The 26,548-nt window shown below is 39.0% G+C and overlaps 1 protein-coding gene and 1 long non-coding RNA gene across 6 annotated transcripts in view; one reads left to right on the top strand and one right to left on the bottom strand.

Moving 5' to 3' along the window:
* The window catches only part of LOC125458197 (uncharacterized), a 44,158-nt gene extending 21,138 nt beyond the window's left edge, over nt 1-23,020 (top strand). The window contains exons 3-5 of one of the 3 annotated variants that reach the window (XR_007248791.2): nt 4,003-4,511; nt 16,245-16,449; nt 22,822-23,020. This is a non-coding gene — a long non-coding RNA (uncharacterized LOC125458197). Of the gene's footprint in view, nt 1-4,002; nt 4,512-16,244; nt 16,710-22,821 lie in introns of those variants that run through there. The other 2 variants (XR_007248790.2, XR_007248789.2) reach the window with 2 other exon arrangements.
* fnip1 (folliculin interacting protein 1) overlaps nt 2,903-26,548 on the bottom strand; it is a 128,952-nt gene continuing 105,306 nt past the window's right edge. For all 3 annotated transcript variants that reach the window (XM_048543206.2, XM_048543207.2, XM_048543208.2), the window contains 8 exons: nt 25,938-26,023; nt 23,798-23,944; nt 19,442-19,611; nt 15,085-16,438; nt 10,957-11,125; nt 10,214-10,414; nt 7,451-7,566; nt 2,903-5,443 (listed from right to left, as the gene is read on the bottom strand). In XM_048543206.2, the coding sequence (XP_048399163.1) occupies nt 5,365-5,443; nt 7,451-7,566; nt 10,214-10,414; nt 10,957-11,125; nt 15,085-16,438; nt 19,442-19,611; nt 23,798-23,944; nt 25,938-26,023 (2,322 nt within the window). In that variant the 3' untranslated portion in view covers nt 2,903-5,364. The remainder of the gene's footprint in view (nt 5,444-7,450; nt 7,567-10,213; nt 10,415-10,956; nt 11,126-15,084; nt 16,439-19,441; nt 19,612-23,797; nt 23,945-25,937; nt 26,024-26,548) is intronic.

Genomic DNA, 26,548 nt, shown 5'->3' with positions numbered 1-26,548 from the left:
CAGAGGAGGACACTAAGTCATTTGAATGATTCAAAATTGACGTGGAGATGGTATTGAAAGGTTTAGAGGGATGTGGGCCAAATGCAGGCAAATGGAACAAGTCAAAGGGGAGCAGGAAATGTTTCTGTGCTGAGAACTAAGTCTTGTTCATTGGACTTGCTGGAGTTCTTTAAAGAGGTAACAGAGAGGGTTGATGTTGATGAATCTGTTGGTATCATCTATATGAACATCCAAAAGGTATTCGATATTGTGTCATACATGAGACTTGTGGGCAGCACGGTGGCTCAGGAGTTTACTGCTGCCTCACAGTACCAGGCACCTAGGTTCGATTCTTTGGGTGACTGTGTGGAACTTACACATTCTCCCTGTGTCTGCATGGGTTTCCTCCCTCAGATCAAAGATGAAGGTTAGGTAGATGATTGGCTATGCTAAATTATCCAGAGTGACCAAGGATACGTAGCTTAGGTGAATTAGCCATGGGAAATGCATGGTTATGGGGGTGGGGATCTCCTCCTCAGAGGGTGGGTGTGGACTAGATGGACTAAATAGCCTGCTTCTACATGGTGGGGTTTCTATCATATTATTGTCAGGGCATGAAAGAGACAGCAGCAAAATGCATATAAAATTGGTTAAAATGGTAGGAAACAGTAATCATTAACAGTATTCAGGCTGGAGGAAGGTAGTACTGAATCCGGGGTCAGTATTGGCAAATTCCTGATACGTTAATGATTCAGATCTTGGGAGACAATTTCAAAGCTTGGTAATGATAGAAAACTTGGAAGCATTATAAACTGATGGGTAGAACTTCAAAAAGGACATCAAGGTGGTGGAGTGTGCAAATAGGAGCAGATGAAGCTCACTACAGAGAGTGAGGTGATACACTTTTGTACAAAGAAAGCAGAGGAAAGTCAGTGGGATGAATGTTGAGAGATTTGGGTATACATGTGCATAAATCAATTAGGGTGGCAGAACAAGAGATATGTAGTGTTTCAGAGCAGGAGGTTATACACAACCTTTATATGATGCGAGTTAGATCTCAGCTGGAGTATTGTGTAAATTTCTAAGAATTACATTTTTGTAAGTACATGATTGGATTAAAGTGCAGAAGACATTAATGAGAATGGTTTCAGGGATGAGCACCTTCAGCTATGAGGATACGTCGGAGAACTTGGAGCTGTTTTCCTTGGGGAAGAGCATGGAACTTTGATCTGGGTTTTCAAAATCATGAGGGGTCTGAATGTCGCAAACAGGGAGAAACTGTGCCGACTCAAAAGGATCAAGAATACAAGGAAACAGATTAAAGTTATTTGCAAAAGTAGTAGTTGCAATACAAGAAAAGCAACTTTCACACAGCAAGTGCTTCAGATCTGGAATGCGCTGTCAGAAAATGTGGGAGAGGTGGGTTCAGTTGAGGCATCCAGGAGGGGAATAGATGATTAATTAAAAATGAGAAGGAAAGGACAGGAGGATTGAGCTTTTTTTTAAAAATTCATTCACCAGGATGGAGGGCATCACTGACTAAACCAGTATTTGTCGCCCATCCCTAATTGTCTCGAGGGCAGTTAAGAGTCAACCACATTTCTGTGTGTCTGGCGTCACATGTAGGCCAGACCAGGTAAGGACGGCAGTTTCTTTCCCTAAAAAGGACATGAGTGAACCAGAGTGGTTTTTTTCTGATAATTGGCAGTGGATTCTTGGTCATCATTAGACTCTTAAATTCCAGGTATGTATTTAATTCAAATTCTACCATCTGCTGTGGCAGGATTTAAACCTGGGTCTCCAGAACATTATCTACATCTCTGGATTAACAGTCCAGCGATAATACCACCAGGCCATTGCCTAGTCCCTCCCCCTTCCCCCCCACTACTATAATTAAAGGTGAGATTTGTTTAGGGTTGTTACTGTACACTCTCCTGTGTGTAAAATAAATTAATGGTTTGTCCCTGGCTTCTTCAAACTAAGTATTTTCTGGCATGGTGAAAGTAACAAAAATGCAGAGAGCATGTTTGAAATTATGGTTACTAGTCCTGATCATTCATGTTCCCATTGCCGCAGCTTTGTAAGCCAGAATGTGCATTAGATATTGAGTACTGTTGTAGTCAACTCCTCACGTAAACCACAGGAGGACCTGGGTATGCTGGTTAACTTCAAATTTATTTGAACAACCATGAACCTGGACCGGCTAAATAGAATTCTGTCTGATACTCTGTCCCACCTCTGTCCAATACATTCAGAAAATCATCAACCGTTGTACACATACATTATTTTCATTTCATTTTTGTGCAACAAACAGAAATCTGCATTCTTATGTTATTCTTAACCTGGCTACAGGAATCAGTTTGTATTCTTTGGTGGGGGGGGGGGGGGTCTCCTCTTCGGAGTTTCAATGGACTAAATAGCCTGCTTCCACATGGTGGGGTCTCTATCATATTATTGTCAGGGCATAAAAGAGACAGCAGCAAAATGCATATAAAATTGGTTGTGATAGGAAACAGTAATCATTAACAGTATTCAGGCTGGATATATTTAGATACAGTATGCATGAGAAGTAACATGTATGATCAACAAGACAAATATTGACTTGATGTTGACAAAAATCAGAGTGTGGGACATGTGGAATGCCACCTTACCCCAAAAGATTAAAACTACCTAATCCAGCTAGCCTATACTTGCAATGGCATACACTTTTCCATAAAGCACCAAGAACTCAGGAAGCTTTGATGACACAGAGTTCCTAAAATGTATGAAAAATCATGTCTTTAATGATTTTAATACCAATGTATTGGTATTAAAAGTGAGAATTTTCTTTTTCAACCATTGGATAACTCACTCATAACTTTGATTTTTTGGAAAATTATCATAAATAAACTTCCATTAAACACTCACTGATATTAACAACTCCACATTATTTCTTTAGACATTTATTGCAGAAAATTCTCCAAAAGTAACAAATGGGAAATATGCACACATAGGGGAAGTATTTACAGAAAGTACTGCAGGTCTTGTACAATTTAGCGAATAACTTCCATCTCAGTAAAATAAATTAAAAAATACTGTAAAAGACATTACAATTAACATATTAAATACAATGATCACTTTCCATGTACAATGCTGTTAAGCTCAGCACGTGTTGCAATTATTTAGAAATTACCTTGTAATAAAGTTAACTTGAAGAGTTACACAAAATCTCCCTTAAGACTTTAAAACCATGATACATGAAAGAAGGTGCAAGAGAAGTTTTGTGTTTACATAAGAGTACTGTCTTTGACTATAGTAAGTGACAGATCAACAGCATCACTCCCAAAATATCCCTTATTAAAACAAATGCTTAGTTCCAAGTTTTTAAAAACTGTACCTTGCATTTTGCTTAGCACTACCTCAACCAAAATAAATTCAAATCAGATTTTAAATGTTAGCCAATGCGCCTCATCTTATATTTTATTTGATTAAGGCTGTGATTGAAGTAGCAAGCAAAAATTCAATTCATACTGTAGTGGTTCAGATACGTGATAATTCCAGGCAGTATGTTAGATCATTGTTACTGTACTTCAATTACATTGTACCTGTTACATCAAGTCACTCATTTTAAATTTGCCCTTGCTATCTCTTTTTTCCTCGTTTTTCCCCAATTCCACACATTTAGTCCTTGATTAAGATAGCAAAGGAACAACCAAAAATCAGATTTCTGACAGTGCTGAGAGAAGCATCAAGCTCTCTTATCTGCAAATGGCTGCAGCTGGGATACTCGATTTAGTGTGCACATTTGCAGGGAGATGGGAGCAAAAAGAAAACTAAGCCACACCCACCAGACTGGGATACATTGTGCCACTAGCAGAGTCAGATAAAATATTCCGCATCAACAAATATTCATAAATCTGTACCAGATCCCAATTTGCTGAAATGGATGATTAGTTCACCACGTTACATTTACTTTGGTTCTGTGTTCTAATTTCACCCTCTTAATCCAACTGTTCTCCCTTTTGTTTCTGGATGATTTAACAGGTCACAGTGGAGCCATTGCAGCTTGCCAAATCATATCCAAACATCCCACCGGACTTGAATTAGGTGAGCGTCAGTTTATGACGTCAGTGCTATCAAAGTGGGGACATGAAACAATCAATCTCCAGAGATTACCATACTGCAGAAAAAATTTGCGTAAATATTGATTATGTAATAAACAAGGACCAGGAGAATGACATTTCAGATTGTCTCATCACAACATCTTATGCGAGGCACATATTCAGCAGTTCGTATCCTGAACGCATATGGATCAGTATCTTATTCTGGCCGTATAAGCAACAACACTTAAGGGTTCCTATGTCATTCGTCCTACTCATTGTGTAGGTCCAGTGCCTGAGCATGCTACTTACAATTTGCACCTTCAGCTGAATAGCATGCATAAAATGAGCAAATGGCAAAAAACAATACTAAAGCTAAATTGAAATTTAGGAAACAGTACTGGAAAAGAGAAGTGAGAACAGAAGAAAAGTCTCGGTACAGCATTGACTGAGGTAGGACATAAATTGAATCGATTTCCCTTCCCCATTTAAAAATAAATTTTTTTGAATGATGCGTTTGTGTCAGATTGTTGACTGAAGAACTGTTACCAATAGAAACAGCTGAATGCATTGCTTTCCTATTTGATTTTTACCAGGTATAACCCCCACATATTTACAGTTTCAATGTTTAAATGATAGCAACTGTGATCACATACAATGATTTCACTAACTGAAAGGCAATGATTAGCATTGTTGAACTCTGTCAGTTACATCATGTATTTTCTAAAAGTAACATTTTTGAAGTTTATTCTGAATGGGGTGTTTGTAAAAGTAAACATATAAAACATTTTTTCAAATACGCTGTCTGTAAGAGTACAAAAAAAATAAAAACACGTATGTATGTGTTTAGGTTCAGTAAGAACAGGAGAAGTTAGTCTGACTTCTCTGAAGTCAAAAAGTTTCCCAAACGTGCAAGGTCATGGTTCTAGATTAATCAGAAGACAAACAGTAATTTCATGCTCTTGCTTTCAAATTGTGGTTCTTCAGGTGCACCACTCATACTTTGAAAAAGAACATTTCACTTTCCCTTTTGGTCTCCTTTTGTAAAATTCTCCATGTTCCTTTTGATTGTAGACAGATTAAAAGCATTGAGAAACATGACAGTTTTGCTCCAAAACACAACCTGTATTCCCTTGCTGCTGTGATTTTCTTCTGTGGCATTTTCATGCAGTTAAAAATCACAGAAGCGTTGCTGCTTAAGACAGTAATGACAAAACCCAGAGAATGTCAATAATTTAGTGCTGTCTTCCAGTCTGTGAAGTCATTTCCCTTGCAATTGTTTTGCATGACTTGGCAATTGAGAAATTCAAAGCAGTATTTGGGCCACATAGGGTGAATGAGTGCTTGCTACAGCTGCCAGCAGGGGCAGGTCACTGGATTCGATCCTAAGAAAGGAGGAAACAGAAACAGTTATTTACAAATTAGACCTGTAAAGCAAAGTAGTCAAGGCATCAGTACACCTTCACCTTCTTAAACGTTAGTTAAATGACATGTCAAATAATAACTTTCTTGCTGTTGACTGTTATGCCGTTGAAACGTGTTCATATTCATTAATAGATCAATAGGCTGGAGCTATCTAATGTTTTAGAGACCAGTTTTCAATGACTCCCTGTTCTAGGGTCTGCTCAGTGTGCACATGCACCAGACAGTAAAGGAACCATAGTCATTTAGTCATATTTGCAGATTTCAAACTCGGTACATTCTGTTTAAAAGGAGGGCAGCGGGGTTAAAAAGTTAGCCATAGCTTCCGTGTACCGTCAGCAAATCTGACAATTGACACCAGAAAACTATTATAAATTTGCTGGATTGTTACACAAACTAATGTTTTTCAAAACGGGTGCTGCCTGATAGCATTGTTGATGGCACCTTCAATCATTTTACTGACAATGAAGAGTAGGCCACTGGAGCAGTAATTGGCTGGATTGGATTTGTCCTTCTTTGCATACTGGACATAACTGCACAATTTTCTGCATAGTTCAATAGGCATAAGTGCGTAGCTGTTCTGGAACAGTTTAGTCAGGGTATGAAACACAAATCATCAGTACTACTGCTGGTGCCACAGCCTTTGCCTCCAGCTGTTTCTGGTTATCACGTGGGGTGAATCCAACTGGATGAAGACTGGCACTTGTAGATGCTGTGAGACCCGTGGAGGAGGCCAAGATGGATCATCCACTGGACACTTCAGCCTTATTTTTGACGATGATGTGCTGGGCTCACTCATCATTGAAGAAGGGGGTATTTGCGGAGCCTCCTCCTTCAGTGAGTTGTTTAATTGTTGACCACCGTCAACAACTAGATGTAGCAGGACTGCAGAGCTTACATCTGATCTGTTGTTTGTTTAGTCACTTGCTGCTAATGCTGTTTGGTATACCAGTTTTCCTGTTTTGTAGTTTCACTGTGCTGACACTGCTTAATTGTTAAGGCATACCTCACACTGTTCCAGGCAAACCCTCTCGCATTAATCATTGAACCAGGGTTGATCCCCTGGCTTGATGGTAATGGGAGCATGGGGCATATGCCAGGCCATGAGGTTACAGACTGCTTTGGAGAACAATTCACTCCAAATGGCTGACAGCACCTCATGATGTCTTCTGATCTTCTAATTCTGTTTGAAGTTGATCCCGTTTAACACAGTGGATAGTGGCACTCAACATGATACAGGGTATTCTGAACATGAAGACATGGTAGATATTACTGATTACAGTCACAGACAAATGCACCTGCAGTGTTTTTCCCATCACCGTTTGCCAATGACTCAGTCTAGCAGTTTGATCAGTTGTGCTGCTGCCGAGCCAGTCTTAGTGGTGGACATTGAAGGCCCTGAAGCAGTGTATATTATGCGCCCTTGCCACCCACAATGCTTCCTCCAGGCGCTGTTCAACATGGAGAAGCAGTATTTCGCCAAGAGGGGACAGTATGTCATAATCAGAAGGCTTCCTTGCTTAGTTTTGACCTGATGCCTGAAGACTCCATGGTGTCCGGGGTCAGTGTTGAGGACTCAGAGGGCAGTTCCCTCCCTGCTGTATACCACTTTGTTGTTACCTGCCATGAGACAGTTATAGTCCTTTGCCTTCAGAACAAAACAGAAGAAATGCACTGGGGAAAATGTTTATACTTCTTCCATCATTATCTCTCTATCTGCATGTAGTTGTTTTCGCCTTTCATCAGTGCCACCAGAGCCAGATACCCCCAAAACTTCACTAAAACACACATTTCGTAATAATCCTTGTCAGCAATGTTGGAAGGTTGTTAAATTAGGAAAGGCATCACAAGGATATCCATTCATTCCTTTAGTTAGATGATATCCAGAAACATACACATAGACTTGCACTCTGAGATGAGACTACTGAATAGTAATCCAAATAGTCATTCCAAACATCAGAACTCCTTACCCTAATACCATGCCCAACTCCTTGACATGTACTCTCATTTGGCCCTTAAGGTACTCTGACAACATTTTGCTTTTGAAATACAGCTCCTGCAGCCGATCTTCAAGATGCATTATACACTAAATGAAGAAAAAAAACAAAATAAATTCAATACCTTACGTATAAGAAATCACAGTCATTGCATCATCTGAGCCAGAATTTATTAAGTTAATTTTGCATCCCATCTCCGGCTATACTGAAACACAATGATTTTTACAATTGTGGAGAAATCCTCTAGATTCAAATCCAAAATGGAGCAAAAATTATGTTTTGTTAGTTGGGACTTACTGTGATGGAAAATGGGCTTCAATATTTTCAACAGTGCTTCATATGCTGGAAAACAGTATCTAGAGTTCATCTTACTTGGGGATCATCTCAGAGAAAGCATGTGGCGTGGTACAGTTGATGGTATACTGTCACCTCACCACTGAGTCTAGTTTTACTACTGTGTTCCTGTGACTACTGGTATCATTCAGTAAAATGCCTGCTCCCTTGCAAACAGGGCTTTCTGCAACTAGAACTTCATCCTGATCAAAATGCATGGAATTTCAACTGTGATATCCCTGAAAATCAGCAACTGTTTTCCATTCCCCATAGATAATCAAGCTGACTTGTTGCACCCTAGGTATAACCCAATATTCCTGTTGCAATGTACTACAGGTCCTGTCTGGGCATTAATCATATTTTCCCGGTTCTTTTGGTCTTTAAATAATTCATTCACTTCAAAACCACTCCTCATAAAACTCATGTGTTTACTATAAACTTCCTACACCACGACATGGCCTTTAATAAAAATTCTCATACCTTTCTATTCAGGTACTACTTGTCCTTGGTCTCTTCAATCTCCACCTGACCCTCCTTCATTTGTCAAATCTTTCACATATCAAGTCCTGATCATCAGGAGGGATAATCATAAAAATAAACTGTCGAAAGTTACAGCACTAAAGGGGAACATCTGGCACAACTCTTTACTGGAGAATCTTGAACTAAGCTAACTACATTACCCTCTCTAATCCTGTAACTTCCTCTGTTTTAAATACTTACTTACCTTAAAAATGCATAAGCTCAGTTTCAACTGTTCCTTGTAAGCATTTCTCTTAACATTTCTGTCTGAAATGTTTCTCTGAAATGTCTGTATAGTAACATCTCTCAAACTCCTTCTGTACTTGCAGCAACAATTTTAAAATCAATACCACCTCATCTATGGCTCCCAAGGCAACAGGAATAATCTTTTTTCTGTTCATACCCTGTGTAATTGCAAAATATATGCACCTTTGATGTTCTCTGCTGGAGTTACAGTAATGAAGACTTTTCAAAGAACTATAATTCTGGTTAATTCTCACTATTTACTCAACAATATAGCAGTCAAAACTGATCAAACTTTTTGGCTGTACCCTAGTTATTTTTGTGAACAAAATTTAAATAATGTCTTGGTTTTGGGCTTTACAATCCTACTCATGAAATGTAAGACATCTTTATACGTGCACCTTAGATATTAGTTCCTCAGTTTATCACTGTTGAATTTATGCTCCCATTCCTTATATTTTCCTCCAAGCATAGATAATTTCCAACCTTTCTTCACCATTTTATTTCTACCTTTTATCTCATTTGTTAGACTCTCTAGGTTTTCCTCACCTGTGTAGTAAAATTTTGACAAAAGCCAAGGTTCATTTTTTTGAAAAAATATTTACAAAACTGAAGCAATCACTAAAATGCTGGGTGGATCTATTCAACAACCAGTATTTATATACATGCTACAATTCCTTTCTCACTACGTACCAAACTTCTTTTAAACACCTTCTGAACATCTGTGTGGGCCTTATATAATTTGGTTACTTTTGTTTATACAATAGGTGCATTCTTCAAGCATGAAGCATTGGAGTTTTTCCTCATCCTTTTCTCATTTTCCTCTAAAACAACTTCCATTTAACTTCAGACACCCCCTTACAGTACACAATTTATCTCATACCCTGTTCCTCAATGTCCTTTCGACTCAACTTCCAATGTGCCAGCCTCTTCTTGTTAATATCGATTATCGGGTCTCAAGTCTTCATTCTCAGGTACCTTCTTTCTAAACCACAAACACTGGCTTCTTATTAAGCACCTTTGATCGTTCTTTCCTATAAGTAAAATCCTGTAATGTATCCTATGTGAAGTCATTAAAAGAACTACATTTTTATTACAAAACAGTGAGGATGCAGCGTGCAAAGGAAGAAGAGCGGGAGGTATTCCTATTCTTCAACATGATCCTACAGTAACTGAAGTATTTGGTTGCTGGGAAGCAGTGTCCCTTCAGATGGTCAAAGCTCTGATTTTGGTGGCACATTGTCAGGCAGAGTTGGATGGGAGTACTCTCTATGGATGAGCAACTCATTCCAGTCATGATCATCATGGACGCAAATAACCATCCAGAATTTGCTAGGTGAAAGGATGAAGCAATGCAGATGTAAACTAGATCCATCGCAACATTGATAAGCTGTGCAAAGGCATTACAAGGTGGAATAAGACAGATTTTGAAATGTTAGTAGGTAAGAGAACATGTACTATTTTAATATGCTGGAACAGAGTATGACAACTAGATGTCAGAAATTGACCATTATGAAAACTGATGGCAAGTAGAGCTATGTCCCACCGTATAAAAAATGCATATTTTATTCTCGGCATTCAGTTACAATCTGAGGAATTTTAATTAATGGAACATCTACGTCTTATCAGTCTTATACTCACAAAGTTTGGTGAAAGGTTTAGTTTGTAGAGCTGCAGCGTGGAATGAAGCAAGTTAGATACTAAGCTAGATACAAGTACTTCTTTGCCAAGTCTGTTACTGTCTGTGGTTCGCCTCTGGCTACTTGCAACCTGCACTGTCCACTTATCCAAGTCCGCGATAATGCAAACAGCTTCTGATATAGGTTCATCCAACACCGGATGCTGAACAGAAAGAATATGACAGAAGTCAATACTTTCAAACTTGGAGTATTAAATAGCAAACATGTTTCCAAAGTAAATGCACATGGTTTAGTAAACCTGTAATGATGAGACCTGAAACAGGATATCTGCTCTCAGTCTTTTCATGCTAAGTGTTTATGAAAGGCGTTTTTTTTCCCCCCACACCACACCCCCGCCACCGAAATCTTAAAATATACCATTATTTATTTTCCAACATTTATTTTTTTCTTTTTATTAAATTACTTCCTTGAGGGCACTTGTTAATAAGCTGACAGTGTCAAGGTGTTTGACAAATTATAATGCAAGAGATAACCATAACATTTTATTGCAAGTAGGTTTTGGATTCTAATTATCAAGAGTGATAAAGCAAGGATTTTTTAAAAAATTCTAACTCTTAAGAAGTATTGAATAGGTCATGAAGATTTATTATTCTAAATTATATCAAGTGCTGGAATTACCTCAGGTGACCAAATGTCTACAAAAGAATTGAAACCAGACTGAGCAAAATAAAATTAGTGACCTACTTGTACAGCGTGTGTTAAATCTGATACCAAACACTGCTTCAGCTTTTCATCACTGCCTGTTCCATGCAGAACAAAGTCAGATACATAATATGGGCAATAACCACCAAAAAGAGACCTTCCAAAATTCGCCATACTGGGTTTGCTGTGACTGATTTCAATTACACTTGACCTAAGGAAGTGGGGGAAGAAAAAAAGTTAGTTTTAAAGTCCTTTAAAATATATTTAAAAATCAGTTTTCCAAGTCTTTCACTTGTCTGATTTTATTGATCAGCTGAGACTGATGTTGCAACAATCAGACATTCATTAGCTAGAAAGTGTCATTAAAGTAGTTTTATTACAGTTGAGCAAGGAACAAAAGCACAAATATCAATCAGGGATGCACACAGTTGCAGCCGGGTCAACTCTATTATTTTTATATTCACAGCTCTCTTCTGCAATTAATAAATCAATGTCTGGCACAGCTAACCCCATCTCAACAAGACAACTTTGAAACACACCAGTGGTTGACAGCTTGAGTTACTGCCAGTTCCAAAAGCATCCATATAGACCATCCAGGTATCCCTGTATAACTAACACTAAGGTATCATTACAGTATTAAAATCCTGTCAATGGATATAATGTGCAGTTTAATCAAGAAATCTGAATAATTTACTAAGGGACAATGAGCAGCAAAATGCAAAGGAATTTAGAATATATACCTCATCACAAAACAGATAACTAAGTTTCATTCAGTGTTTTTGTTGCAACATTTGGATCTCCCCATTATTGATGCAAGATAACTTCCAGCTGACTAAAAAGAGCATCACAGCCATAAGGTCAGGGCGAAAATACCAAAGTTAACAAACAGAAATTAAATTTACCATCAATCAATTTCCTCTTTGTGCAATCTCCCCATTCACCTCTTGACCTAATTCTGAGAAACTATGTGTATATTAACAATCTTAACACTCTGTCACCACCCACTGGAATTTCAAACACATCACAACCACGAAATAAATGATGTGATAGTGGGAACTGCAGATGCTGCAGAATCCAAGATAACAAAGTGTGGAGCTGGATGAACACAACAGGCCAAGCAGCATCTCAGGAACACAAAAGCTGATGTTTCGGGCCTGGACCCTTCATCAGAGAGGGGGATGAGGTGAGGGAACTGGAATAAATAGGGAGAGAAGGGGAGGCGGACCGAAGATGGAGAGAAAAGAAGATAGGTAGAGAGGAGAGTATAGGTGAGGAGGTAGGGAGGGGATAGGTCAGTCCAAGGAAGACGGACAGGTCAAGGAGGTGGGATGAGGTGGTAGGTAGGAAAAGGAGGTGCGGCTTGAGGTGGGAGGAAGGGATGGGTGAGAGGAAGAACAGGTTAGGGAAGCGGAGACAGGCTGCTCTGGTTGTGTGGTGCAGTGGGGGGAGGGGACGAGCTGGGCTGGTTTTGTGATAAAATCTCCCCTTCCCCCACTGCATCCCAAAACCAGCCCAGTTCTTCCCCTCCCCCCCACTGCATCCCAAAACCAGCCCAGCCTGTCTCCGCTTCCCTAACCTGTTCTTCCTCTCACCCATCCCTTCCTCCCACCTCAAGCCACACCTCTATTTCCTACCTACCACCTCATCCCGCCCCCTTGACCTGTCCATCTTCCCTGGACTGACCTATCCCCTCCCTACCTATACTCTCCTCTCTACCTACCTTCTTTTTTCTCCATCTTCGGTCCGCCTCCCCCTCTCTCCCTATTTATTCCAGAACCCTCTCCCCATCCCCCTCTCTGATGAAGGGTCCAGGCCCGAAACATCAGCTTTTGTGCTCCCGAGATGCTGCTTGGCCTGCTGTGTTCATTCAGCTCCACGCTTTGTTATCACTAAATAAATCAGCCCACTGGGAAATGCTGTGCCAATACAAAAGATCCACTTGGAGTTTTCAGGAATGAGACAGGCAGAACTTTTTTTTTCATAAAGTGAATTAGATTCTGTACTTGCAATTTATTGTAATTATAGTACATTGTTACAGGGCATACTGTTCCTCAGAATTACACAGGAACGCACACAGAATAAGCTTTTCTCCATTAAAATGCAGTGAACTAAATCCCAGTACCAGTACTGTCCGGTTTTACATGGCTTCAATAACATTGCAAAAATCTCAGCATATCATGGGAATGAGAATGATTTTATATCTATATAAATATCAACAATTGAAGTGGGGAACTATAAACAGAAAATGTAAAATTCATGCAGAATATACCCGGAGTTTGAAATGCTGAAATAACAGTGTTTACTCTTCGAATCTGCACAAAAGATGGCTTGTGAATTCAGCTCTACTTTCAGACAATAAATCTTAGGGTATAAGCTGTTGATCTTCTAAAATACTATGTTTCCCTTTTCACAGATGCTAAAAACAGAGAGAGTGTTTGAGGCTTGTAAATTTTGATTGAAACTAAGTCAGCCACAGATCTGACATGTTGATTCTGTTTCTCATCAGATATTACCAAATCTACTGAAAATATCTCCAGGACTTTACATTTTTCATGTAAAATTTCAAAAATCTACAGTATTTTGTTGTGTACTACTTTACTCAAATGACAATGATCTTTTTGCACCATCCTCAACCAATATATGGGTTTTCCACAATTACATGAATTAACCCATTTGCTACTGAAATAAAACCACAGAAATTGCTGCTTAAATTTTGAGATTCACGCTCTGGAATCTCCCATCATTTTCCACCGTAATGCTTCCTGTGGGTAGCATCCTTTTTGCTGAATGAGGAGTAAATGAATTCGACATCTAATTGAATAAGGAAAGCTCATGTTTGCACATCACTTGTCTTCTCACAATTGCCAACTATTTCCTGTAATACGTTTTTGGGTTCACACATTTATAGCTGATAACTGTTTCAAGCAATAAACTTAATTTCCTTCACCATTAGGACAGCCTCATTCTGAATTCCTCTACAACTCGAAGCAAATTTTTTTATTCTATGTACGTGACTTAAACAGAGTCAAGAAATGTGTTTACACGATTTGGATTAATCGCTACACATTTATGGAACTGCCAACGGCAAAGGTTCCAACTTAAAACAGAGACCCCCCTTCCTAAATGGTGGGGTTTGGTCAAACATAAAACACCACAGCAAGTAATTGGGAAACTAGCCCATAGTACTTAAATATGTTCTGGGCTCAGACAGAAAAAATGCTGTCACACTAAACATTAAATAGATATTCAACAGGTCACTAATTCTCTGTCAGTGATGCATCCTGTTCATTTTGGTACGAGCCAGTAGCAATTGAAACAGGATTTCAGAGTAGAAATGTATTTACACACTTCAATTTTATTTACATTAATATTTCAAAACTTTAACCCAATTTTGCTTTTAAACACCGAATTTTTCTCCATACTTCCACCCTCTTCTGAAGGCAGCAGATTATTCTAGGTCATGGGTTAACAATCACATTTTCTGCCTTTTTCTCAATGACGTACCATTTTCACACAAGAACTGAGAAAGTTAGCACGGGCAGACTGTAGTTGGCAGTGGCTCTGCAAGTTCATACAATCCTTTTTTAACAGGCTGAAGGGGCACTTCATTCTTATAATGTTCTTACTTCTCAATGTAGTCTAATCTGCCCTGATCACATGGGCACCTTCCAGTTCAAGGGATGCAATGGCCTAGTTGTATTTATCATTGGTCTGTTAATCCAGAGACCCTACTAATGTTCTGGGGACCCAGGCTCAAATCCTGCCATGGCAGATGGTGGAATTTGAATTTAACAAAAATCTAACAGTGACCACAAAAAAAAACTGTCGACTGTCAGAAAAACCCATCTGGTTCACTATTGCCCGTTGGGGAAGAAAACTGCTGTCCTTACCTGGTCCAATCTATCTGTGACTCCAGGCTCTCAGCAACGTGGTTGATACTTAATTGCCCTCTGGATACATAGAGCGGACAATAAAAGCTGGCCTGGTTAATGAGGCCCATATCCCATGCATGAATAAACAGATTATTAGTTATCCCTAGACAAACTAAGCTGAAGTCAAATATCAAAGAAATTTCTTTTGACTAAATGGCTAAGCATTGCCGACATACTATTCAACAAATAAATTTGGTTTAAATTTCCTGGTCAAAAAATTGGCAAATTCTGTCCTTACCTTGGGAAAGGTAGCTCTATCTGTTCCAGCCAGCTATCCTGCTCTGTACTGTAGCAACAATGTTTGGATGATTCATGAGCTGCATCCTCATTTTCACTGTCACCCAAGGCACTGTCTGAGCTCTCATTTCGGGGGATGTCCCACTCAACTCCAAAAGGTGCTTTTTTCTGGTCTTCTTCCCCACAGGGGTCATGAACAGAGACCTTTTCTCTGCAGTCCTGCTCAGCAGAACTAAGAATGTGTGAATCTAAATCCATTCCATATATCTTACAAGTGCACAAGCAACTGTTCCTACTCAAGTCACGTTGCTGTTCATTGTTCTGAATATGAAGTCCCATTTCTGACGTTTCTTGTTGCCCAACTTTCTGATCCTCTTTGGGAAGATCGTCGATGGTCTTTGTTTCTATTAAATTACCTTCAGTAAAATACTCGTCAAACATGCTCATACTTCCTTCATGTGTAGGATCCCATTTATAATCATATGATTTGCATGTTGTGTCCTTTGTCCTATTAATTTTGTTTTGGTCCAGAGTTACAGGCAACACCTCTTGTACCTCAGTTCTTTTTCTGAGCTCCTCAATGTCTTTCCTTAGTGCCTCATGAGTCTCATTTCTCTTGCCTTCTGTATCAGAGTCAGGTGACAGAGAGTAGCCAATCTGAAAGGTGACTTTTTGTATTGAATTGGGACTGTCTCGGAGATGGTTTGAAGTACAGGGTACTGAGGTAGACAACCGCTTATCAGGAGGCAATTTCTCGACAACAGGTTCTATGATAAGACTCTGGCCTGCAGCTGCAGATTTGACAGATAGCAGTGTTTCAGTCTTGGCTTCCTGAAGGTAGCTTGTGCTTTCCTTATATTGCTTGATAGTATCTTCTCTGCCAAGAGTTGTCAGATTTGTACTACAACTATTTGGACTGCAGTTGGCTTTCCATATGTTCCTGTGACATCTTACAAACGTATCACTTGATTCTTCTTGCCTGGTAACATCATGCTGTTCTTTAGCAGCATGAAGGGGGCACTTCTCATCCCGATACAAACTCACAGCACTGTCCCGTGAGAGAGAGTTTTGGTTTTGCAATATGGTTGGAAAAAGTGAACTTTTATTCCTGTGAAGCGTAACCACAACATATTCTGACTCTTCCACCTCTCCTTTCTCCAGAGATGTGGTCATTACCGACTCGCTCACTTCCGCATCACCATCCCCCTCAACCACCAGCTGGGTTTCCTGCAGCTCAGAGCAACGGATGAAATATGTGAGGAAGTGAAGCAATCGCTGAACCAACTCCTGTCGTTTACCAATCACCACAGTTCGGGCTAATCTTACTGGAGAACCTATTGCGCCATGTAGATCAACTGTCAGAAAAGTAAATAACTAAAATTAGAAGAATACTCTCTAATGTGAAGCTTTTTTTAGGGGAGGAGCAAAGGCAAAAGAAATATTTGAATGAAGTGAATAGATTTCTATGCTTGCAAAATGAGCTCTTTTATGCTTTCAGCATGGGACTTGTTCCCACCTTGCGGAGTTAGCTCTATGGAACACTAGTCAATGCAAAGTAAAGGTTGCTTTATTTTTCTTTACTCTGCCTACCTGATACTGAAGACTCCCACCACGTTCATTATAGTCTCCATTCTAGTAGAGCATCAACAGACTGGATAAAAACATTCCAAATTATGGACTGCTCTGCTTGATGGATGCAAAACCATGAAAAACCAGATTGTGCAAGTCTACTGTACATGGACTCACTACAGTCACAGAGATTTCGTTATGGTTTGGCCAATTTGAATGTAAGTCTCAAAGGTGGAAAGACTTTTCCCTTTTTCATTCTGGTAAAATATCTTTAAATGTTCATTTGAGCATACAATTTGCAGAAATGCTGCTGCACTAATTAGCAAACTACAGCTTTACTTAAAAAAGAAATCAAAAGCAAAAGTTAATTTATTTTCAGGGCATCACGTGTACATATAACAATGAAATCAGATCTGAGACTAATAGCATTAGATTAATTGTATACAAATGGATAAAGGTCAATGATCAAAACGTGAATTACACAAATAATGAGCCAATTACATAGTTTGTATTCCATGAAATAAAATGAGAATTTTCTTTCATCGGTGAGCTTCACATTTAAGTAGGAAGCACTGCAGTCATAAATTTAGATAGTCGCACATTAAATATTATTTACTGGATCATAATCTACATCTTTAAAGTCTTATTAAACATACAATAAATGTTTTTATGACCCATGACTTGATTGTAGCTGAGGCTCAAGAGGAGAATCCTCAAACTGACATGCTTGATTAAGAGGAACAAAAAGTGCAACCAGAGAGGTTTTCAAAATGGAGAACCTGCCACATGGGTTTTAATAATTCCTGCTTTGGGTTGTACATTTGACTTTTTAATTCTTTAAAAAGTGATAGAATTTCTGCTTTAGGTGTATTCAGAAAAACTTAAAACATGTTTGGAATTGCACAGGTTGGAGAAAATGTTAAGTTTCTGCTAAAATATATTTGCAGGATTATTACCATAAAGACTTCCACAAACCGACTTAATCAGGTAACAATGCGTTCTTTGTTGTTTTGAAGAGTAGTAAACTGGTGTAGTTTTAGAAATGAGCCTGTTAATTAACTTATCAGCCAAAATAAGTATTGCTAATAAAGCTATCTAGTCCTTTACCTGTGATGAGCTAGATTTAAAAATCACTGAAAATACCTTAAATATGCTTAATTATTTCACTAAACAATTTCTTACCAAAGTAAATATTCTATTGATGTGAAAAAAACTTTCAAATTTGCTGAGAAGAAGTGTCAATGTACCTAAGAAAATAAACACAGTTTGAAGAACTATCCTGACCCAGGTTAAATGGACAAAAAAAAATCATTTTCATTGGTTTTGAGGGGGGACTAATTTGGATTAACTAAATCTAACCGTATTGCAGGTCATAAGAAATGGGAGGGTTCCTCATGCCTGCTTTGCCATTCAGTAAGACTGTGGGTGATTTTTAACCTTAATTTCTCCTTCCCAACCTATTTCCCCTAGTGTCCAATCTAATGATTTTGTTGTTGAAAACACTCAACAACTGAACATTCACAAACCTCTGAGCAGAGAATTTCAAAAGATACACAAACTTTAGTGAAGGAAAATATCATCCTAATCTTAAATGAGAAACGTTCTCTAACCTTTCATTTTGTTCTAGTTTGCAACCGGTTAGTTCAGATGCATGGGCCATTTGCATCTTTTTGAATGGTAACTTAAAAGGGGCCAACCTGTGTGTGCAAGCTATCCAGTTGCTATATGGCTGTCTGGTTTGCGAAGAACACTAGCCCTAGAATTATCCTGAGACAACTAAGTTCTCCTGTCAAAGGGAAGACCCAGGCATCTACACTGTAAAGCAGTCTAACAATTTATTGCCTTTCAATAAGATTGCTTCTCATTGTTCCACATTCCAGACAGCATGAATCCACTCTACTTTCTCCCTCCTTACATGACAACCCAGTGTCAGTGAAACTTCACTGCACCATCTCCAAAGCAAGTGGAGGTATGCTTTCATTAGGCAATCAGAACTAATTGGGGTCTCCCCAAAGCCCAATATAAATACAGTTCTGCTTGATTACTGCTATATCAAAAACTGCTCTACACGTGTCTTCCAAATTTCTTCCTGTATATGCATGTCTGCATTTCTGTTATTCACATACAGGGACACCCAAATGCCTCTGTATACTTTGTCTCCTACTAGTAGTTTTTAAAACATATTCTGCTGTTGCATCATCATGAGCGTGAACAATTTCACACTTCCCCACATTATTTACCATCTGCTTGCCCAGTCATTTAACTTGTCTAAACCTCTGTCGATTGGAAAGTAAGCTCTGAGGAGCACACAATTTTGTAATGTCAGCAATATTGAATGTGTTGCACTTGGCCATCTCATTTAGGTCGCTAACATTGTAAATAGTCAAGAGGGAAACTATAATGCACAAAAGTACCCAACATTGAGAAGTGATGGAAAAAACATTGCAGTAAACACAGCAGAAGTGTTTTTGAGTGTTAGTTCTCTTACGAAGAATTCCCTAACCTTTTATGTTGGTTCAGGAAATTTCATCTGGGGTGCATCATATTACAGTATTTGCTTTCCACCCTACAACATATTACATGCGTTATGACAGTCCTTGTACTTTAATAAATATTTAACCGACTATTCTACTTCAAAACATTCTGCAGTTAGGAAAGGCACGGTATCAATGTGAGGCTTTTCAATCATGCTAAATGAACTGGGACAAAATGAGCATAAACTCAGTCCCAACTGATATTTATCCCTCAATAATGCCATATTTGTAAACTTGTGTTACAGCAGGACTTACCGAGCTGGGCCCAAAGGGGGTTATATGGGTTTGACTTTGATAACATATCCACGCTACGAGAAGAGTGTTTTTCCAAGAAAATCTTTATAGGTGGCTGACCGTTTGGCATTACTGTTGGGACCCAGGCAAGATGATTTGTGAGCACAGCAGTAATCAGGGCTGGTAGAAACCTGATGAAAAACAAGATAAACATATGAACAATTCAAGACGGACATTTTATCAGCTATGTTTTCACCTTACAGGAAACAGCAGTGGGATAAAGGAGGCTGAAACCCCAAACCTGTCAAACTCCTTCTTTCACTGTAGGGCACTGTATGGCTTTGAGAAATCCTAAAAGTTCTCACATACTGCTGAAGACTGACCAAGCCACTAAGTTCAAAATGCTACAAGAAAGCTAAGATAAAATTGAATGGACTGCTTAGCATTAACCAGGGCAATGGGTTTGTCTCATCTGGCCAACAACGCGTACGGACTTTTGCCAGGATTGGGAGAGCTGCCCACAGACTAGTCAAGTCTTAGATAGTCATACTCTTGATCATAACTGTCAGCCAAAGTCGCAGAAACCACCAACTATGTGAATTTTCTGAAGAAGGGTCCCAACCCGAAACGTTAGCTTTCCTGTTCCTCTGATGGTGCCTGGCCTGCTGCGTTCCTCCGACTCCAGCATCTGCAGTTCTTGCTATATCACCGACAGTGTGTCTCCTGTTTCACCAGCAGGATGGATCGGGGGGGGGGGGGGGGTCTGTCGTAGTGGTAGCCACTGAGATGCTAAACATGGACTCTAGATTTCAAAACATGAACAAGGAAAACTCGTCCTCACCGATGCATCTAGCCATGAAAATACTGGGCAGTGACCACTGTACAGTCAGTTTTTGTGGAAACACGATCACACCACCACCACGTTAAACGGGACAGATTCAGAGCAGATCAGATGATCAGACGATCAAAATTGGACACCAGTAAGCCAACAGTGGAAGGGTCACAGGCACAACCTGTAACCTCACAGCCTGACATTCTCCTCCCAATCATTACCATCAAGCCAGAGGATCAACTCTAGTTCAATAAAAACTGCAGGGAGCATGCCAGTAGCAGTAGGAAACATATCAAAAAATGAGCCGCAAACCTATGAACTTATAACACAGGACATGTATGCTAAACAAAGAAACTGGCACACTGTCCCTAATTTTTAGTCTACCTGTCCTGGGACAGATGGGACTTGAATCTGGACTCCGTGATCTACGACCATCAGATTTGATCAAACGTTCTAGTGTCCTTTCACATCCAGTCATGAAGAGTGACGGATATAATCAAACAAACATGAGGCATTGGCCTCATGACGGTACAATCCAGCACCTGATTACAAAAACCGCAGCATCCCTTTGAAACTTTCTTCAGCCAAAACTATCAAATGGATGAACCATCTTAGGCACCTTGGCAGTCAGCAACATCATAAATGCCGGAGTAATTTCGATAGGTTCATGCAGTTATTTAAGATTTAGGAGACTATTTGATTCATTAGAATCCAGGCAATTTGATTTAGTCCACGCAATCAAGAAATTATTGAAGGCACCAGTAAATGACACTGACAGTATCCTAGTAGTAGTACTGTAAATGCTTTTGTCAGAATGAAATGTTGCCTCTAGCCAAAGTGTTCCAGTACAGGTACAACACTGGAATCTAATTGACAATGTGGAAGACAGGACAAATCCTATTTGGCTAATTAATATCCCATCAGTTCCCAGCTAAATGAAAGAAAGGGATACGGCTGTACCATCAAGCAGCACTTAACTCATCAATGTTCAGTTTGGGTTCCACAGGACCAAATCAGGTATAGACCTAATTGTAAACTTGGTCCAAACACAGCCAAGAGTGTTCAGTTCCAAAATGACTGTTCTTGACATCAAAGCAGCATTTGAGCATGGCAAAGTGTCAACTGGAAACCAACTGGAGTCCAAGGAAAACCTCCAAAAGCGGAAATTGCACTTAACGCTCAGGAAGATGGTGGCTGTTGGTGGTCGATCACGTCAAGCCCCAGTCATCGCAGCAGTTTTAATCAAACTGTTCAGAGGTGTTCCTGCATGCCTCTAGAGCAGGTGGGACTGCAACCTGTTGTGTCCCAAGCCCAACCATTTTCAGCTGCTTTATTACTGATGTTCTTGCCAACAGATCAGCATAGGAACATTTGCGTACAATTGCAGTGTTTAGTTCCACACAACTTCTCAGAAGTTTAAACATTCCATGCCCAAATGCTGCAATATCTGGACTCAAATTTGGGATCATAAATTTCAAATGATAATTATGCCACTTCGAATTAAATCAGGAATGTGATGGTTTGTTCTCCATTGATGAGTACAGCTCCAAAACTGCTCAAGAAAACGAACATCAGGACAAAGCTGCTCATTTGATTGTGCGAAGGCATCCTGGCACTCACCCCCTCAACCAAGAATAACAGTACATTCTGCCTAAGGTTCTGAAAGACAGAGTGAGCCATTCAAATTAAATTGTCACACCAAGCAATAAATATTAATTCTTGCAAAGGAACAGTCAGTCAATCACTAAATACAGAACTGAAATTTAGTCTCAGTTTGCAATGCAGTTGTTCACCTCGACAGGCAAGATTCCAACAACTTCGAGGGTCGCCTGGGATTTCATCGTGAGCTCTGCTTTGAAAACCAATGTTCAAAAGGAGTACTCGAATCACTTCCACATGAAGTCCATGTGCTCAGCCACAAGGAGGTGGGAGTTCTCCTTGGTTTTCTGGGTAGTTTCTCACTGATTTCTTGCATACTTAGACAGATGCCGGTTTTCACATTTTTCCTCCCTTTCACAGAGAAGTGTGGCAATGGGCCGGGTGCATAGAAACAGATGAAGATTTTAAATCGGTCACAATTAAGATAGCGAAAATTAATTGTTACCAAGCAAGAAAATGCAGAGGGAATAGTTATTCACCCATGCACACTATGAAGCTGTATTTTCTGGGTATTTTGGTAGAGATACTTTGTACCAGAAGACTTGAGAATGATACGCTATGGAAAGAGACCCTTCTGTCCAACTAGGCCATACCAACCATATTAATCATTTTGTTTCCTATATGTTGAATCCCCAAGTGTTACTGATTATATGAGGCACTTTTACTTAATAAGTGACCTTGCAAAAAACTGAAATATATGCTTTGTGTGCGCCTCCTTATGGCAAGGGCAAAAGTAGCAACAAAGAGAACCAGTACAAGTCAGAAGGGTGATTCTAACTCCTGTATCAAAAACAGTATATAAACAGCAAAATAATCATGGAAAGTGGGTTAAGCACAAAATGTTATTTGATTTTGAACATAACATTTGAGATTTTCACTTTCTCTCATGAATTTTGCATCTTCTTCCTAGGTTGAAAAGAGGCAAGTGATCAAGTTTAAGCTTCCAGGCCTTCATAAATGCAGTTCCTTATTTCTCCACTGGGTGGTGCACAAGAGACACTGGATTGTGCCAATGTCCCTGCTTCACCTTTGAGAATGACTTAATCTCCACTCCTCTTCAGGACCAACTGCAGTGGGGCCTCTGCCTATCATTGTATTACACATAACAATAAAAGGAAAAACAGTTTTAAAAATAAAATTGAAGCTTCCTGTGAGTAACCAAAGATTGAAACAAAGTAAGTGTCACAACATGATCATTTGTAGAGTCATTCCAACAACCGCTATTACATGTAGAATTCCTCAATTCCTCACAGCTATAGGCAGAGGATGCTAACCTCAAGTCCAATTCCTCTCCTCCCCAGATAACACATAGCAGCATACTTTAAAAAAAAAGTCAAATATTATAAAACACTGTGGATGCTAGAAACCTGAAACAAAAACAGGAATTGTTGGAGAAATTCCGCAGGCCTGGCAGCATCTGTGGATGTCAAACCCAGAGTCCAGTGAACCCTCTGAAATGTTAACTGTTTGTTTGCACAGATGCTGCCAGACCTGCTGAGTTTTTCCGCAATTTCTGTTGTTTTAAGAAACGAGTCACTCTCATGTGTCTTTAAGCAACTCAACTTCTTCAGCAGCTGCTCGGAACACTAAAGGTGGGCAGGCAAGAAAATCTAAAGAAAGTTAGGGCCAAAAATGCCAAGAGATAGAAAGAATCTGACTGGAAAAGTATTTGAGCAGTATCTGGAATCAATCATGCATCAACTTGTTTTGTACATTTCCTACAAATGCTACATAGTATTCAAACTAAAAATGCTAGAAATTGTCAGCAGGTCAACCAGCTCTAGTGGAGGGAGTATCAGAGTTAATGTTTTAGGTCAATGACCTTTCACGAGAACATAATTGTACTTCTCCATTCTAATTTATGAAAAATCTTCTCAATACTCAACTGATTCCTCGATGTTTGTTCCATCAGTAAAGCAAACTCCTTCATAAACTGTTGGCAAAGCAGATTTTTTTCAGGTGTTCCAGACATCATGGTCAACCAGACAGGCTCTGTAATCCTTGGCATTGTGTAAAGATTATATATCGCTGTCCTAATTTTGAAAAGGAGAGATGGGCAGAGAAAGAAAAAAGGTCAAGTTATTTTTGGATGCGAACACGTCAGTTTTTCTTAAACATAAATTGTGTGAATAGACCAATATGTGTTACTTTTCCTTACATTAGCTACAAAGCTGAAAACAAAGATAAAAAGCAAAAAGTATGCCTCTTCACACCCCAAGAGTCACTTCAATATGAACTCCTCCCACACAATGTCTTCTAATATTACCTAAGCATACAACATATTAGAAGTATTTGTTACGCTTAGAAAGCTGATTATATTTCATTGCAAGCAACATACAACCTACTATTCTTAACAGTCCTTGGCATCAGCTATCACTGATGGAATTTGATAGCTGTCAAAGGAACATACATCAGTCAGTGGGCCAGTAGACATGTGACTGGCAGAGTGGAATGCTGGATCTCAAACATTTTAAGTCTTTCATCCAAAAAGAAACTCAGTTGAAAAAAAACACAGCTGCTATAATTCTCTTAAGCTGTATCAAATTGAAAAACGTGTAATAAATTTTTCCCATTGACAAACATAATAACATAAACAGCATACAGGAAGTGAAAGGATCTTCCACTTAACTAGCAGTCTCTTTGCTGCAGTCGCGTGCCCAGATGATACAACTCAGTATCAGAGCGAACAGTCAGATATTAATCTTTTAGTACAGCTCATCAAGAATTCACAGAAATCTTCCTCGTTCTAAAGCTTGCCAACAGTTGTAAGGAACTGTAATAATTCATTGCAGACAATGATATTTATAGACAAGGTAATAACAGATATATGGGAACCTCTGGAGGTTGTGACAGTTGTATAGTAACCTCTGACTGAAGGACAACCCTGAACAAGCTCTCAGCCAAAGTTCCTGTTCCTAGTTAACACGGGATACACTTGAATACTCCAACCAGCACCGTTTGTGGACACATCACTGAAGATGCCTGGCAGATCCTTCCAAGGATCGTTCAGAAGCCACCACTGGCTGTGGAGTGCTTACTTTTTTTTGGAGCTGCTCAGTTTTGTTTTAAATCCCAAGTGATAATTACAATCCAAAGTAGTATGCCCACTGTTGATCTGTGACCACTAATCAAACATGATTTAAGTTTCATGCAAAAGTTTTGAACAAAACCATCCTATTTATGTTTTGCATTTACTCTGTGATTGAATCCATCACTAACAGAATCACAACACGTGATAAAATTAGCTGTTTTCAACTGAATAAGGATAAAGACAGTACAATATATACTTATGTTATAAATTGGTACAAAAAGACACATTTCATTCTCGGATTGCACTGACACACTTAGAGGTAGTAAATGACGTTAAAAAGAAACTCCTGGTTACAGTGCATGTGTTGAATAGCTTGGCTGCAAATTACGTACAACCCGGGGAATTGTTCGAAGCAACAGGGAGCATTAACATTAAGAGGCACACTAACTCAAAATAAACAAAACTGGGCTGTTTTATAGCTTAGAAAATTATTTAACAGAAAAGCAACATTTGTATTTTAGCAATATTGCAATCTGATGCAGTTTGTCAACATCCATGAGAGCCAAACATCAGGATGCATCATTATGGTTTTCCACAATCTACAATGTGGATCTTATCCATATGCCAACTTGCTGGATTCATTACTTTTGATTAGACAAACAGGCTAGATAAAAGCCTTTGAAGAATGCTTGTAGCGTATACTTATGTGGGATATTTCACAACCATTGCAATTGTTTTGCTCACTTTCTAAAATAAATCACTGAATAACCTGTATGTGTCATCTCAATACATCTCCTTTAGGTAAAGTGAGATGTAACTTTTTTTTTTAAAAAACACAGTCCTAGAAGAATGTGGTAATCAAGATTCAAAACAAATATTTTCAGTACAACCAGGCAGCCTACAGTTACTACACGGTCTTCATACCTGCAAAACAAAGTGAGGTTTAATATAAAGCATATTCCCAGAGTATATAAATGCAGTATCAAAACACTCACCTGAATTCATTCAAAGCATCTACAATCCTACTGTAACCCAGAACACGCTGGTTTGCCTCAGAAATTCTATTTCGCATTTTCATAGCCTAAAAAGAAAAAGAACACAAATAATCTTCAGTAGGAGCATCCAAATATGCTACATTCATGCTGAAAATGTGCAGCTAGAGCTATGGTGTTAAAAGTGATTGTGAAATATTCCAAGCTTCCAGAAAAGCCTTTGTGTCTTTCATCTATTTTTTTGAACAAATATTTCATGCAGTCTCGAAGATGCTAGAGGGCAAAGGAATACAATCCCAAATCCTGGCTTTTTGTTTAACGTCTATGAAAGACATAGACATTGGTGACATCTATTTTTGACATCTATAAAGGAGTAGGAATTTTGTAACAACAGTGACTATGTTTAATTCATTATTGCTGAAGCATAGTAGAATCTTTGAGACACAGTAAACCACTATATATAGAATACACTTTAAACTGAGGCACACTCAGCATCCCCTGGCAATGCACCGAAATGTATAATAAGAATGATATGTAAATATGTTTCAGCCATTTCTAGGAGTTATTGTGATGCTAGTTTTGGAGATAATATTACATATTGAATTGACTTAACA

This window comes from Stegostoma tigrinum, chromosome 13 (genome assembly GCF_030684315.1).
Source record: "Stegostoma tigrinum isolate sSteTig4 chromosome 13, sSteTig4.hap1, whole genome shotgun sequence".
NCBI lineage: Eukaryota > Metazoa > Chordata > Chondrichthyes > Orectolobiformes > Stegostomatidae > Stegostoma > Stegostoma tigrinum.
The sequence above is the reverse complement of the archived record's forward strand: the minus strand, read 5'-3'. Positions and strand labels throughout refer to the sequence as shown.